The sequence below is a fragment of the Saccostrea cucullata genome, unplaced genomic scaffold (assembly GCF_032062105.1).
Source record: "Saccostrea cucullata isolate Sc308-1 unplaced genomic scaffold, CSIRO_AGI_Scuc_v1 ctg3956, whole genome shotgun sequence".
NCBI classification, from domain to species: Eukaryota; Metazoa; Mollusca; class Bivalvia; order Ostreida; family Ostreidae; genus Saccostrea; species Saccostrea cuccullata.
This window is the reverse complement of record NW_026940340.1, coordinates 12,026-27,994: the sequence shown is the minus strand read 5'-3', so window position 1 is coordinate 27,994 and position 15,969 is coordinate 12,026. Positions and strand designations below refer to the sequence as shown.

Sequence of the window (15,969 nt, the reverse complement as noted above, 5' to 3'; positions counted from 1 at the left end):
GACATTAACACAACATGATAAATTATAAAATTATTCAAAAGAATTAGTATTTTATTTAATATTTTTTTTTGGTCTTGACATTAACTAAAAAAATAATTCTATATCAATTCACGTGTGCTATGAAAATAATACTTGAAGAAATGAAGTTCATCAACTTCATTGACTAAAAGTAAAACTAAATAAAAACAATAGTACAGGACAGTTGTACATTAACAAGTTGTTTACAAATAGTTGTGTAGTTTATCAACGAACACTGACTAAAAATTCATTAAAAAAAATCACATTTACATTATTATTAATTGCTGAAAGTCTGTAGCCAAGTTGAGATTACAAAAAAGAACGAGATGGACTGACAATTAATAATATCAAATGTTATGGAAATGATACCTTTCTGTGTATAGCACGCTTCACCTACAATAAGTGTCAGCTTAAAAAGTAAAGTACGACGGGCACTATAGCATTATGCTGTGAAAGTATATATCATTTGATTTTTTTCAGTGGATAAGGAGGAGTTGCGGATAAGAAATGAATGCCCTTCAATATCATATTAAGAATGGCAGTGTCCATGTTTCTCCTGGAAGTTGATTCGATACGCAAAGTCATGCTATACGTATAAATTTCTAAAACGAGGTAAATTATTGACAAGCAAGTTGATGAAACACAAATATCAGCATTCTCGTTTAAAGTCATCATTTTGTAAGTTCTATGGTCGATACAATGATCTTGTAAGCAAATACAATTTATCATTGAGTTAAATGCTGACTGACATTTTTCATATTAATTGTTAGTCCATTATTTATACACTGAATTGAAGACGGATTTTCCATTATTTCCCTATCATGACAAGGATCACACGGCGGGTGTGACCGGTCAGCAGGGGATGCTCACTCCTCCATGGCACCTGATCCCACCTCTGAAGTGTCGGAGATCGGTGTTTGCTCTGCTCCTAATTTGTATTGATGGACTTTGAGATTGAATACTGTTTGTTATCTCCATATCCTTCATGTCTCCAATCAAACAGTAAAATTGGAAGTCACAATTGCACCACGTAACAATGTCTTTGAAAGTCTCATTTAATTTCATTCAGTAGTATAAAGGAGATGCAGACTAGACATGGGTACCCAAAAGCGTTATAGATGAACAGACGTACAGAAAGACTGACGGACAGACGGACATCACGATCATTATTATATAGTAATAGTACCCTCCCATTTTCAAGTTGTGAGGAGGGGGATTACCTGGGGATTAAATATTAATACCGCTTTGCTTTAATGAAATATTTCATCAGAAATTTTGAAACAACTACTCATTACGGTACATATACCGAGTACCGGTATCCAACTCATTTACAGTTTAATCTACGTCAAGTATTCTTATCTTTTAAGGGTTTCAGTTTTTCACTAAAGTTATGCCACTCCTTTATTGCATCGTATAAGTTATCTCCCGGACACAGGGTATCCTTTACAGCGCGATGTCCAAGAAGTTGGTAGTCAGTACTTATGTAGCCTAAATCCACACCGCATTGAATCAAATTCTTTGCTGCGCCTATCGCGGCTTCGCCGGGAAAGACTTTATCCATGAAAGTTCCAATGAATGATACACCCAATGCTTTGTCATTGTTATTTCCAACATGAATTCCCTGTCGACCCCAGCCTTGGCCTTCATAAATATTTCCATCATCCCCAACTAAGAAATTGTAACCTATGTCATCCCATTTTGTGTCTGAAAATATGATTGTAATACATGTAATAATAGCAACATCTTGTACACAATATTTTTTTTCATTTTTTTTGCATTGATTGTATTTTTTGTGTTATTAAGTTGGATGAACATAAATTAATTATCATTATTTTTTGAAACTAGTATTCTTTCGTAATAATAAAGAAACAATAGCCAGTTTTACATCGAATAATTACTTGCCTAACTCAATTCAATTTTTCATACATCAGGAACATGAATATCTGTACAAAGATTTAGTTATCACTACACCCACAACATTTGGAATACAATACACTTGGTCTCTCTGGACTAGAATTATCTAATATATAATCGCATATATTTACATTTACAATATCTATGTGATAACATTTCACGGGTAAGGGTATGGTATCTCAATGTTTACAAATGAGTGCAATCTTCGTCAAATGTCTCGTGCATTAAAAAAAACCTCACATAGTGACTCACAAGGAATTCATATGGTTTTTTTTTTAATTTAAAACTTGTGCAAATATCATGCAGGTGGATTCGTTTGTACGATATTTACATATTCTTTTTAAAAGTATCATATGAAGTTTCTGTGTTCAATATTATAAAATATGCTTTTCATATAAGTCATAGGAAAATTTTGTAATTGCATTACGTTTTCACACAAATTTCACTTGAATTAATTGTTTATGTTTCTTTCTTCTGCATAAATTTCAATGAGTTTCATATATATTTTATGCGGGCCACACTTTTCACCTGCTATCATTGTCTCCTCAAAACATCCAGACCCAAATATAGTCCCTATAAAGCTAAAAAGGTAAAAAGCCCAAGAAGAAAGAAGAAATTACAACAACAAAGATTGGCTGTCATTGCTTAAGACATGAAGAAGAAGAGGAAAGTTAAAGTTGAAGACATTTTAAAAGAAATTTATCAGAATCCCACGAAAGGGTATGGAGGAATACATGCCGTGAATCGCCAGGTCAAATCTTTAGGGGGAAAAATGAGAAAGGTTAAAAGAGCAAGATACCTATACCTTACATTAATCCATTCCGGAGACAACAGACTAAAGTGACGAATATAGACAAAAAATGGCATCAGATTTAGCCGATGTGTCCAGTTTAAAGAAGTACAATGACGACTATACATTTTTATTGTGTGTCATTGGCGTCTTATCTAAATATGTCTGGGTGTTGCCTTTAAAATCGAAACAGAAAAAAGAAATGATTCGAGGATTACAAAACTAGTTTTCAACAGGGTCGACGTCTTGCCCGCTTTAAATCGAATCAAGGCAAAGAATTTACAGGCTTTAAGATCTATTCATTTCTTTACCACTCGCAATACGGACACCAAAGCCCGTATCGTGGAACGATTTCAGAGAAACCTCAAAGCACGCATGTGGCGGTATTTCACTTGGAATAAAACCAGACGGTATTTAGAGGTCTTACCGGATTTAGTGTATGCTTACAATCATACGTATCATCGCAGTATCCAAAGAATACCAGCTCAGGTGAAGCCCTCCAATGTCTTAAAATTATGGAAAACTTTCTAAGGGAAATCACAAAAATCTCCTTCAAAACCCAAGATTAAAGCAGGAGTTCGGGTCTGCATCAATAAAGCCAAAAGCACTATTTACCCAGCTGGACTACTGAACTGCTTCCCATTGCCTAAAGAGTCCCCAGTCGGTATTGTTACGTGAATCGGATCCAAGATGACCATGGGGAGGAATTCGAAGGGACATATTCCGAGAAAGAATTACAACAGATCACACATTTCACATTTCATAATTATTTGTTTCCAATTTACTTCTTTTTAATTAAAAGGTTTAACAAATAATTTTGAATTAATAGAAATTCACTGTGTGGCTGTCCCCTGTATTTAGAAAAAAATGCAACTTGTATAAGAATTTAAAACTGTAAGGAACCTTACAGCCTACAGCCATCGATTAGTTTTTTTCTCTCACAGAACGGCCTTTCTCCTATACATAATATTGAAAGTCCTTGTACATAGCGAAACATTGCTGTAGCTAACTGTAATTGGTCGTCCATTCCATTTTTTTTTCAGACCAGCGAGCTACGGATCTGCAGCTAAACAAAACCAAATTCCTTTTTATTATGCGGTGTATTTTCTTTGATGATAAGTGTACTGTTATTTCCAATACCTGTTCTATTCCCAGGTAGGCGTGGCCTACCATTGTACAATAACTTTAGAAACTGCAAGTTATTGCACTGTATTAAAGGGGGCGTGGTAATTGTACCGTACAATAATTTTAGAATTATTGTCAGGTAAGAAAAGAAATCTGAAATCCTCACAAAATTTATCCTTTAATCAACCATTGTAAAGCTTTTTTCTTTAAAAAAAAAAACACCTTTCAATTAAATTTGATGCCCTTGTACAATTCTTACAAGCAAGTTGAAAACAAAAAAAGTCAAAAAACCTCAATTCTAACAAAAATTGGGTTTGAGTAATTTAACAATCTATCTGACTAGTAATTGATTTTTGTGAAATCCCCACTTTAAAACTGGAATGTAATGTTACAATTTTTAAATTCTCCAAACGGGAATCTGTTCGATTCTCTTGTTCAGAGGTTCCTCCTCACCCTGGACGCTTGCTGCAGTCATTGGAATAGCGGGACACTTGTCTGTAATATCCGGATCGCATCCATCTAGAGAATTCATCGGAGTGGAATTCTCGGTACACTCTTTGGGCGGATCCAAGATCTTTGACACATTAGCTTCCATTTGCACACTGGATCTTTTGTATTTACGGACACCTGCTTGAGAACAATGACCAGTCCGATCCATTATCTGTTGCTCCTCCACACCAGACATATATAGCTGGGTCGCACAAGTACGTTTGCCGCTATGATTCGAATAATTACCCTGTAAACCACCTTCCGTGCAAATGATTCGCATGAAGTTTTTCAGCTTACTAATTCCCATGACCTGATTTCCGTATCAAATTGGCACCTCAGGTGTTGCGGGCAGAGGTCTTCGATAGAATGCTCCTCGACGTCCAAGGGAATCCAGATATTGATCAAAATAGTCAGCAATGCATCTTTCCCCTACAAGAAAATTTTGAATTTGTTAGCTAAGTGAACGAGTAATTGTACATCCTCAGTGAAAGAGAGAGAGAGAGAGAGATTCTCTTAGCGGACTGGCAGTGATGTTTAATGGTCTTGTTGCACACATTTAGCTGTCCGAGCCCACCTATGTACGTTTTGGTTTTTCGACCCGTAAACTCAATAAATTAAATTTTCCCAGCTTATCTGATCCAATAGTAAACTGTTCACATGCTAGGTTATGATGTTCGTCACATCCACGCAGACCAAAGATTTTACATGCGTAAAAGAAAATCGTTTTCTGAAGTTGTTCTGCGTTTTTCTTTCCAAAAACTCCAACATCTCACAACTTCGCCTCGTCTTCTGGTAAAATAGGATCAGTCTACTTCGTAGTACATCCTATGCCTTTTTCAATCAACAACTTCATTTTTGCATCTAGAACTTTCCGAAATTCAATGGAAGTTGTGTTTTTTTCGTCTAAAAAGTTTTTATCGGACACACCTTCGTCTCGCAAAAAACGAAGTAGTCCACATGAAATCAAGTACAGGCTCATAAGGGGGGGGGGGTAGTCCTTACCATCCTGTCGTCTTGCTTCTACTATAAAACGTTGTAACCAGTAATTAATTTCCTCGCTGCCCTGGAATTGAAGTTCTGGAATAGTTTCGGATCTGCCTTTTCGCCATTTCTCATCGTGACCGCCCATCTAGTGTTTTGTTTAGTGTTAATGTTTTTCTGGCTTTCAATTAGAGATTTCAGTTCACTCTCCGTCACTGGGGCCGCAAAACGATCACCTGATGTGGTCAGCAAATTCGAACTATTTTCATTTTCTCTCAAAAAGTCATATTCAAGCTTAAATTCACCATGCTCCAATCCTGTGTCGTACTCTGCAAGCGTCTGTGTAAGGCTCATATTCTGTAATCCGTCAAAAGCTTCCATTTCGTCGCAAACTTGAGATAATGTCAGGTCGTCTATTTCCTCAACTTTGAAGTCATTATCCAAAAAATCTACGTCGCAAACTTGAGACAGTGTCATGTCGTCAATTTCTTCAACTTTGAAGTCATTATCCAAAAAATCTACGTCCATCTTTCAGCTTGATTCGATCCCGGTCTAAATTGTAGCGCGAATAATGCCACTGAAGCTCGTGAAAGTAGGCGTGCCACAAACCATTTGCTGGACCAATAGACATACAATAATTGCTGTATCTGGAAATGAAACGGGGTCGTGAGCTCGTGCCCTGCGGGCACTCGTCACGCCTCCGTTTCATTTCCAGATACAGCAATTATTGTATGTCCATTGGTCCAACAAATATAACTTAAGTAGGTAATAATGTCATATGCTTCTTGGTCATATCTATGCATAATAACGGGGTTGCTGCAACTTTTTATCTAGTTTCAGTGCAATAAATACGATCTTGTGAAATTTGTATGTAGCATTCCTGAATTATCGATTCCTCAGTTCGGAACTAGGTCGAGGTTTTGATTTTAGTAGGCGATATATGTTTCCTCTTTGTTAGGTCACCTGAGTCACTCAGGTGACCTATTGCTACCTGTTTTAGTCGTTGGTTGTTTGTCATCAATCGGTCGTAAACTTTTGAACATTTTCAGCTTCTTCTCTGCAACGGTTGAGCCAATTTCAACCGAATTTGGCATACAGCATTTATGGGTGAAGGGGAACAAAAATGATGAATTTCATGGTCCCTGCCTCCCTTGATCCTGGGGATGGGGCCAAAACCACTAAAATTGATGCAATCTTTAAAATCTTCTTCTTTACCCCTGGACTTCAAGCAGTCAAATTGTTGACATGAATGTTATGACCACTGAGTCCTTTACCAAAATTACCGAAATTCATAGCCCCAGGGTCAGGAGTTCTAGTTCTAAGGCAGGACTATATAGATTATACAGCGAAAATGCATTATTTGTTTGAAAATTTACTTCTTTGCTCCTGGGCATTAAAAAAAACTGTTTTCATAATTATGATGAGCAAGAGTGTCTCTTCCAAAATTATGAAATTTATGGCCCCAGGGTCAGGGGTTCTGGTGTTAGGGCGGAGCTCTTTTGATAGTGATGAAACGGAAGTTGATTTTCATTGTTTAGTTTCGTATTAACGTTAGACCTACGTTTCTGTTTAAAGTCTTAAACACTAAAAAAAATATTAATTTTACGTTCATACAAGTAGTATGAAACTGCCCTTGAACTGAGACTGCATTGGGATAATACTAATTGTATTGCAGGACCTTTGAGACCTTTCTGGTGACGGAGTTGTGAAACCTTAGCTTGTTTCTCCTCTTACACACGGTCATAAGACCTGAATAAGGCAGACAGTTGCGGGGGATAGACAGCTAAGTGTTGTAGACTAACCAAAAGCGTAAGACCTGAATAAGGCAGTCACTTGGTAGTATAGATCAAGAGAGGTGGCATACCACAGTGAGAAGTGGGGGAAGTGCCAGGAGTCAGTACAGTGAGAAGTGGCAGGACCGAAGAAATCTACTTACGGGAGACACCCGTTGACCACAGCTAGTGGTTGTCCAATCAAGAAGAAACCCGTTGATCCATTGTATTATACTTTATCTTATTTGTATATATTTGATTTGATTTTATTTGGTCAACAGAAACCTGAGTTAACAGGTTAACGAACCTGAGTGTAACGCCTCGGTGATACAAGACATATCACCAAACACCAAGCTCGGCCGCGTTGCACGTTACAGTAAAAATACATTAATTCTTTAAAAATCTTCTCCTCTGCTCCTGGGTATAAAATAAACTTACTAAGTATATAGGTATAGTGACTAAGAGTGCCTCAATCAACTTTGGGAATTTCATGGCCCCTGGGTCAGGGGTTGTACCATTAGGTGTAAGGGGGGCTCTTTTGATATAGTGCAAATATATTAATTCTTTGAAAATTTTTTCCTTTGCTTCTAGGTATTATGCCAATGATCTGAGGATATATATTTATGACGAAAGAAAGTTGCATCTAGCAAAATGGTTACTTTCATGCCCCTTGGGTCAGGGGTATGGGGGGGGGGGGTTATAGTCTGAAAATAAATCAATGCTTTGAAATCGGCTCTTTGGTTTTAATCAACCATTTATGATGAAATAAAATTTATGGTAAAATTTCCAAAATTTTGAAATATGTGGCCCCAGGGTCAGTGGTTTTTTTTAGGGTGGGGTGCCCAACTGGTTATAAAGTGGAAGTGCATTTTCTCTGTAACTCTCATTGGCGTCGGAAGCAAATTAAAAGTGGAGGGGCTAAGTGTAATGAAAAATGTTTTTACCAAAAAAACTGACAAGCAAAAAAAAAAAAAAAGAAAATGTCTATTTCCCAACCACGAAAATCCTATTTCGTGGGGGGGGGGGGGGGGGGGGAGTAAGATTCGAACTCCAGTACCAAAAATTTCCTTCCAAACACCACCACTTTCCCCATTTTTAACCTAAACTAAGACGTATCAGTGGATAGTGGAGGGGGGGGGGGCTGAACTTACGAAGATATGTTCAATATCATACTAAGTATATATTTGGAAAACAAAGTGGGGGGGGGGGGGGCTAAGTCCCCCCCTACCCCCCCCCCCCCCCCCGGTTCCGACGCCTATGACTCTGATCTACCTCTGGGTATTAAGTGACTAGCGTAAGAATGCTAAGTGTATAATTATGATAAGCAATGGTGCCTCTTTTAAAATTGTGAATTCATGTCCTCTGGTTTCAAACACGAACTAAATTCATTTGTTGGAAATTTGTTACATGATACTCAGGTGACCTATTAGTCCCGTGTGTCTCTTGTTTGTTTACCGATAAGTTGTTTTCATTTGTATGCATGAAATAGTGATTCAACGTAATTGAACATGTAGAATAGATTGTATGAATAAGATTTCATGATGTAATCGACGCAACTAAAGTGTATGTCCAGGACTCTTTAAAATTTAAACAAATGGAAAGGCGCTTTCCTGAAACATATTATATTAAAGCTATATATGAAATTATGCTTGATCGACTTCAAGTATATTTTGTATAATGTATTTAAAAATTGTAACCACTAAGCAATATTCGTAAAAATTTGTAACATTTTTTACAAAAAGATTGATAAAACCTCAACGTTCCATCGTGCCCATAGGGATATAAAACACTGGCAGATTCAAAGGGGCATGGGGGCGCACCCCCTCCCCCCACCTAAAATTTCAAAGTATATGATATGACTAGTATTAATAATGCCATACTTTGGTACATATAAACTAACCAATACCACTATTATTATGCCTGATTTTACTATTGAAATACACGAAAACACAGGACCTTTCGGAGGCTTCGCCCCTCTGGGCCCCCACCATTGAATGTATAATATGACTAGTATTAATAATGACGTACTTTGGAGTGTGCATAACTAACCGGTACTACTATAATTGTGTCTGGTTTTACTCTTGAAATACAAGAAAACCCAGGGGTTTCCGGGGGCTCCCCCCGGCCCCCCAACATGGCCCTGGACCCACTGGCGGCCTTAAGGCGCCCCCAGGCCCCTGTCTGAATAAAATTATCCACCCCAGATCACAAATCCTGTACATGTATCCGCCCATGTAAACGAAAACTGAAGTACTACACGTACACAGTATATATTAAAACTGTTTAAATTACTGTTCAGAATCAACTTTTTAAGTATATAAAATATAAGCACATGCACATGGTACTGACGAAATACGGCGAAGAACTTCAATCTAACATTTAGACGCTTTTACATAATAACGTACGCTTATATACATGCTCTTAAACAGAGGGTAACTTTAAGTAATAATATTTGAATGCTATTAAGCAAAATTAAGCATTTACAAATAATATGAAGAAAAGTCCCAATTTGCCAACACTGAATTTACAGATTTTGGCTTCATTGAAAAATGTAGGAGCAGTGATTTGGTGAATTTTGTGTCATTGATGTAATTTGAAATTGCAAAAAAAAAGGAATGCAGGTTCTTAAATTATTTTCAAAATCTTAAAAAGAAAAGTTTAGGAATGCAAGGAAAATACTCGCAATGATTCTTTGTGATCTTTTTCTAATGCCTGTATCGATGCTAGTGATTTGAATTTCTAAAAAAAAAAATCCTCGTAGTACATTCGCTGAAGAAAATTTGTATTATTCAAAAAATGGCAGGAATTAATGTACCAAATAAAAAAAGGTTGTTGCCGTCATCTATATCAGTGTATGCGCGTACTACTGTAAATGTTTTAACTTTGATATTAATTTATCCGTTAATGATTGGATCCACGCCTCAGCTGATATTTAGCGAGTTTTGATACACACACTCTGACCTGTACCTAGTTCATGTAGTTATTAGGACTTTCTATATAGCGCTTGCCATCATTTACGCAATAGCTTGGATAGCTACATAATATTAAGAACATATATTTTGAAGACCACCACCACCCAGGCGATATTGTGTGTCTGATTCTCCAATATTTCTGTGCAGCCTGTTTTCTTTATCGATAATTGAAAATTAAATGAATATTATATTGAATATGACATTTGATAATTTTACCAAATCAACTTTGTACTGAGGGATCAAATAAGATTGCTTAGAGGTCACGTGATGGTCAGTCTTCAAAGAAAATACATTTGATGCATTCATAAACACATAAATTATCGTTATTAAATCAATTAGGATGGGAACCGAAATTTACTTTTCATCCCTCAGTACAAAGTTGATTTGGTAAAATGATCATTAGATTTCATATTCAATATAATATTCATTAAATTCTCAATTTTACCAAATCAACTGCACCGAGGAACCAATGAGATTTGAGAGAAATGCATCAAAAGTATTTAATAACTAGAGCAAAGCTCGTTGCAAAGCAACGAGTAGGTCTTCCGTCCTGTTTGACCGGAAGTAACTTTTATTTAAAAAAAACAGAGAAAGGACGTCTCTAATGATTGAAATCTTCCAAATCTATGTTGAAAAATTGCAAAAGTAAGCCATTTTTTTGCAACTTCCTGTATGACCGGAAGTGACGTCAACGGACGGAAAATTAAGTTCTATGCTTCCAGTGAAAAATATTTCTCCAAAACATGTCAAAAACGGCCAAAATATGCAGTTTTGGACTACTTCCGGTTTGGCCAGAAGTGACCTCACAGGACTATTTTGATGACATCAGTAGATTTTACGAAAGATTTCAACAACTTTGCTTCTTTGATGTAAAACATATCTCAATACTTTTTGAGATATCTGGAAAAAACTTTTGGTCCCTCTAGATCCCTTAATTTAGGTGTCAGCCCTTTTCCCAGACATCATTTGAAAGATCTTCAAATTCTGCACAAATTATGCTCTATATATTTTAACAAAATATATTTAGTTAAGAAGATAAAAAGCAAAATATGAGTAATTTTTGGCTCTTTTAAGCGTTCTAATTTTTGACCCCTATATAGCGCCATTTTGAATAAAGAAATCGAAAAACAAAAACCAATGTGCACAACTCAATCCTTCTATTATCTAAAATCAGTTGAATTTCTGCTCCAGCTTTTGTCATCTTTGAGCTTTTGCCTGGAAACGAAAGCCTATAAATTTTCGTTTAAATGGAAATAAATCAAAACCGAAAGTGACGTTTTGAAATTTTAGACAACATTCTGATAGAATTTAGTATTTTCTAGTACCTCTGAAAATTTAACAAAATCAATCTAGACATGATTGAGGCGAGATATGAGGCTTCAAAGTTGGCGTCTAGGAAGTAGAAGAAAAAAAGAACTAGACGAGCTTGTTGCAAAGCAACAAATAAGTCTTCCGTCTTATTCTGAAGACGATGATATCGAGATTGATAGACATTTACGGTTATGTGTGCAAAAAAAGAGCCATTTACAAATACTTCCGGTCTGACCGGAAGTGACGCCTTTTTAACGACTTTAAATGATCTCTGCCTCTGCTATTTGTTATTTTGAACAACTTTCATATTATGATGCTTAACAAATTGTCAAGACTTTTTGAGATATCAGATGAAACGTTTTGGCCCCTCTGGATCCTTTATTTTAGGGGTCAGACCTTTTTCCTTTATATCATTTGAAAGGTCATATAATTCTACACTTCTTTTGTTCTATATGTTTAAACAAAATATTTCTATGTAAAAAGTTCTCGTAGAAAAGGTGTTAGAAATTTTGAAATTCATGATAGAACTATTTTCGGGCCATATCGAGCGCCGGTGCTTCGTACTTCCGATAGTTGTGATATACAAAGGGCACTTCTCCAAAGGTTGCTCTAGCATCACTGACAATTTCATGCTTCTGTGTTAAGTGCTTTTCGGAAAAAACTGCCGGAAAAAGTGACCCTCTAAAAATCACTAAATCGCGGAAAATTTCTAACCGGAAGTGACGTCATCAAAATAAAAAAATATATATCTAGATTTTTTCATGTTCTATCAGACCTGAAAGTTTCATGAAAATCTATTGAACTCGCGCGCACAATATCGGTAAGAAAAAAAATAATAATAACTAGAGCAAAGCTCGTTGCAAAGCAACGAGTAGGGCTTCCGTCCTGGTTGACTGAAAGTAACTTTTATTTTCAAAAAAAAAAAAAATTAATCACGTCCAAAAATCATTTAAATCCTCAAAATATATGCTAATTATTGCAAAATTAAGCTATTTTTCCTACTTCCGGTTTGATCGGAATTGACGTCGACGGACGGAAAATTAAGTTTCATGCTTCCAGTGACAAATGTCACCCCAAAACATGTCAAGAACGGCAAAAATATGCATTTTCGGACTACTTCCGGTTTGACCTAAAGTGACGTCGCCGGACGTATAATGACGACCCATATAGATTAAGCTTGACATTTTGAACAACTTTGCTTCTTTAATGTATTACACATTCTTAATACTTTTTGAGATATAAAGAAAACATTTCGGCCCCTCTAAATCCCTTATTTTAGGCGTCAGCCCCTTTTTGTGATATTGGATGAAAGGATCTTGTAATTTGGCACCAATTTTGCTCTATATGTTATAACAAAATATTTACAGATTCAGAAATATTACAGAAGAGGATTTAAAAAAAATTGAAATTTGGAAATGCCTTTTTTCGGTCCATAACGAGCTTCTGTACACAGCAATTTTGGTGAATATGAAATACGTTCCGCATAACTACATTTATTGTTCTATTATCACTGAAGATTTCAAGTTTCTATCATAAGCCGTTTTCGAGAAAACTCGCGGACAAACTTACCCTCTACAATTCACTAAAATGCAAAAATCTTGGAAACGGAAGTGACGTCATCAAAATAAAAAATAGATTTCTAGATTTTTTCATGCTCTATCAGACCTGACAGTTTCATGAAAATCGAGCAAGCCGTTTCCGAGAACTCGCGTGCACAAAATCGGTAAGAAAAAAAAACTGTGGAAAAGAAACCTAAGAATAACAGAAATGTCTTCTGTTGGAAACGGAAGACCTTAAGAATAGTGGAAAAGAAACCTAAGAATAACAATAAGGTCTTCCGCTGAAGACGAAAGACCTTAATAATAATTTTACCAACAGAATCAGTAGAAGGTCTTCCGTTGGAAACGGAAGACCTTAATTAGTTCAACAGCACACTTTTTCCTATATATATATATATATATATACATATTTAATATTTACAATCAAAATATACACAGCTATAAAATACAGTTCATCAACATTAAAGTGTCATTATACTGAGGCAGTCATTTCGCACAATGCAACAACAAATGTTCTCCAATGGGAAACTATGTCTTCTGAACACACAATCTGTTGCCCAGCCGGCAGAATTGAGAATAGTGTTAATTGGCACATTGCACTGTTTTGCTGCACTTACTGCTGCACTCCCAGTACTATGGGCTGAAAACTGTTTAACATCAATTCCTGATTCAAATAGCACAGTTCTTATCCAATTTGACACTGTCTGTTTACATATCCTATGGAATGGCTTAATTGTACGAATGAACAATTGTTTCACTTTGATGAAAGTCTCATCAACAACGAGAATTTGCGCGTCGCGTAGATAAAATCGACGCCATTTGTGCCGACGCCATATTGTCGCCAAGAATCTCATTTCCATAGGTATTGTAAATGACATATGGTTTTCAATAGATTTCTTTTATTCTTCATATACATACGTGTTACCTATAGGGAGAGCTTCGCTCTCACGGGCCCTTCGTTTCATCCTTTCTTAATCTTTTTGTCCTTGCAATATAAACATACAAAGTTTTCACAACACATAAGTTGTCATTTGTAAAATACTTGAATTCGAGAGGTGTTAAGTGATACCCAGGACGGGTTTGTTTCAAAATGTCATCAATATAAATTTTTACACCAGAAGCATTAAACTTTATATTTCTAACATCAATTAGATGAAGGTTTGACTCCGTTGACCTGATAACAATGCCAACAAAGTTACAAGTTTATGAGCTAACAATCTAAGTGATATAGTATGGAGAGGCATAAGAGTCTCCAAATACTCTAAAGCTAAAGAAACATCCCAAACATTGCTATATTTTGGTAATGAAAGCTTAATATGAAAAATGCCTTTCATAAATCATTTCACTATGCTACTATATACAACTAAATTTGACTCTTCATTTACTAATTGAAGAAACACAGCTAAATATGACTTAGCAGTATTGATGCTACTGTATCCTAGCCCCTGTTTAAACAGTTCTGTAAGAAATAATAGACTGTTATTTACAGATGGACAAAAGTAATTAATCTTCCTTCGTTCACAAAAACACATCCAATATTGTTGCTTGGTTGAAGTTCTCCAAGATGAAATGATGATTTCGGAAGATTCCTGTGGTATTCCACGTTGTCTGAGAACTTCCCGGATAGTTTGCATGCACACAGTCTCAGTTTCTTTTACGGATGAGTTCTCTGGCTTTGGAAATGATAATATTTTTTGGGTCGGAGGAAGAATGACTGGATCGGATACGAGAAGTTTCATCATTTTCGTGAACCAACGTTGCGTGTTCCACAAAGGTGCGATTAAAATCATCTCTGCTCTGTCTGTTTCTATCTTCTGCAACAGTCTGCTGATACAGCTGAAAGGTGGAAAGGAATAATACAAAATATTACAATCCAATTTTATATTAAAAGCATCAATTGCAAATGCTGTTGGATCTGGTAGAAAAGACACATATTTTGCTAATTTGTTATTAAGTCTTAATGCAAACAAGAAGGATATGGAGATAACGAACAGTATTCAATCTCCACGTCCATTAAACAATATACAAAATAAGAGCAGAGCAAACACGGACCTCTGAAACATCAGAGGTGGGATCAGGTGCCATGGAGGAGTGAGCATCCCCTGCCGACCGGTTACACCCGCCGTGTGCTCGTTGTCATGATCAGGAAATAACGGAAAAAATTCAGTGTATAAATAATGGACTAACAATTGGTATGAAAAACGTCAGTCAGCATTTGACTCAATGATAAATTGTATTTGCTGGCAAGGTCATTGTATCGACCACAGAATTTACGAAATGATGACTTTAAACGAGACTGTTGATATTCTTGTTTCATCAACTTGCTTGTCAATAATTTACTCGTTTAAGAAATTGTTCATACAAATCAATTTTTGGTTTGCCAAACATGGTACATATTTCTTGAAAAACATGAGCATTGAGACTCCATTCAGTATCCATGGATAATTTTCTAGATAATTCATCTGCCACAACATTTTTAGCTCCAGGAACATGATTTACTGTGAGCCATATATTTCTGTCAACACACCAAAGCCAAACTTTCCTAGTCAAATTATGAAGTAAAGCTGATTTTCCTCCCATGTTAGACAAATAAGCCACAGCTACTGTATTGTCCAAGAACAACTGAATGTTACAGTCACGTAATGTTGAACAAAAACATTGTAAAGTAAGGAATGCTGCTTGGAATTCCAAGTAGTTAATGTGGTTTTGTTTTTCGCTATAAGACCAGTGACCACCTGTCTTCTTAGACTCATCACCTTTCACATTCCCCCCCCCCCCCTCACCTACTTTTGAACTATCGGTTTCCAGAGTCAACATTGTATCACATCGTTTGCTTTGTCACATGTTAAACTCGCAATCATTTTCTCAGAGTCAAGAATAAATCCCAAGAACACTTTTTGTTTTGTTGTTTGAAAAACTGACTTTGTAGGATGAATTGCTAATCCTAAATTGTCAAGAATTTTCACTGTTTGATTCACATTACTTGTACAAGAGTAAAATGTATCCCCTTGAAGTAAACAATCATCAATTTAAGCAAC

The 15,969-nt window shown here is 36.2% G+C and overlaps 1 protein-coding gene across 1 annotated transcript; it reads right to left on the bottom strand.

Annotated features, from left to right (window-relative positions):
• Positions 1–1,363: 1,363 nt before the first annotated feature.
• On the bottom strand, positions 1,364–4,532 carry LOC134255141 (peptidoglycan recognition protein 1-like). Its single transcript, XM_062737653.1, has 2 exons — positions 4,301–4,532; positions 1,364–1,722 (listed from the first exon to the last, which is right to left on the bottom strand). Exons 1-2 carry the CDS (start codon positions 4,530–4,532, stop codon positions 1,364–1,366), a joined length of 591 nt encoding a protein of 196 aa, XP_062593637.1.
• Between the last annotated feature and the right edge of the window lie 11,437 nt (positions 4,533–15,969).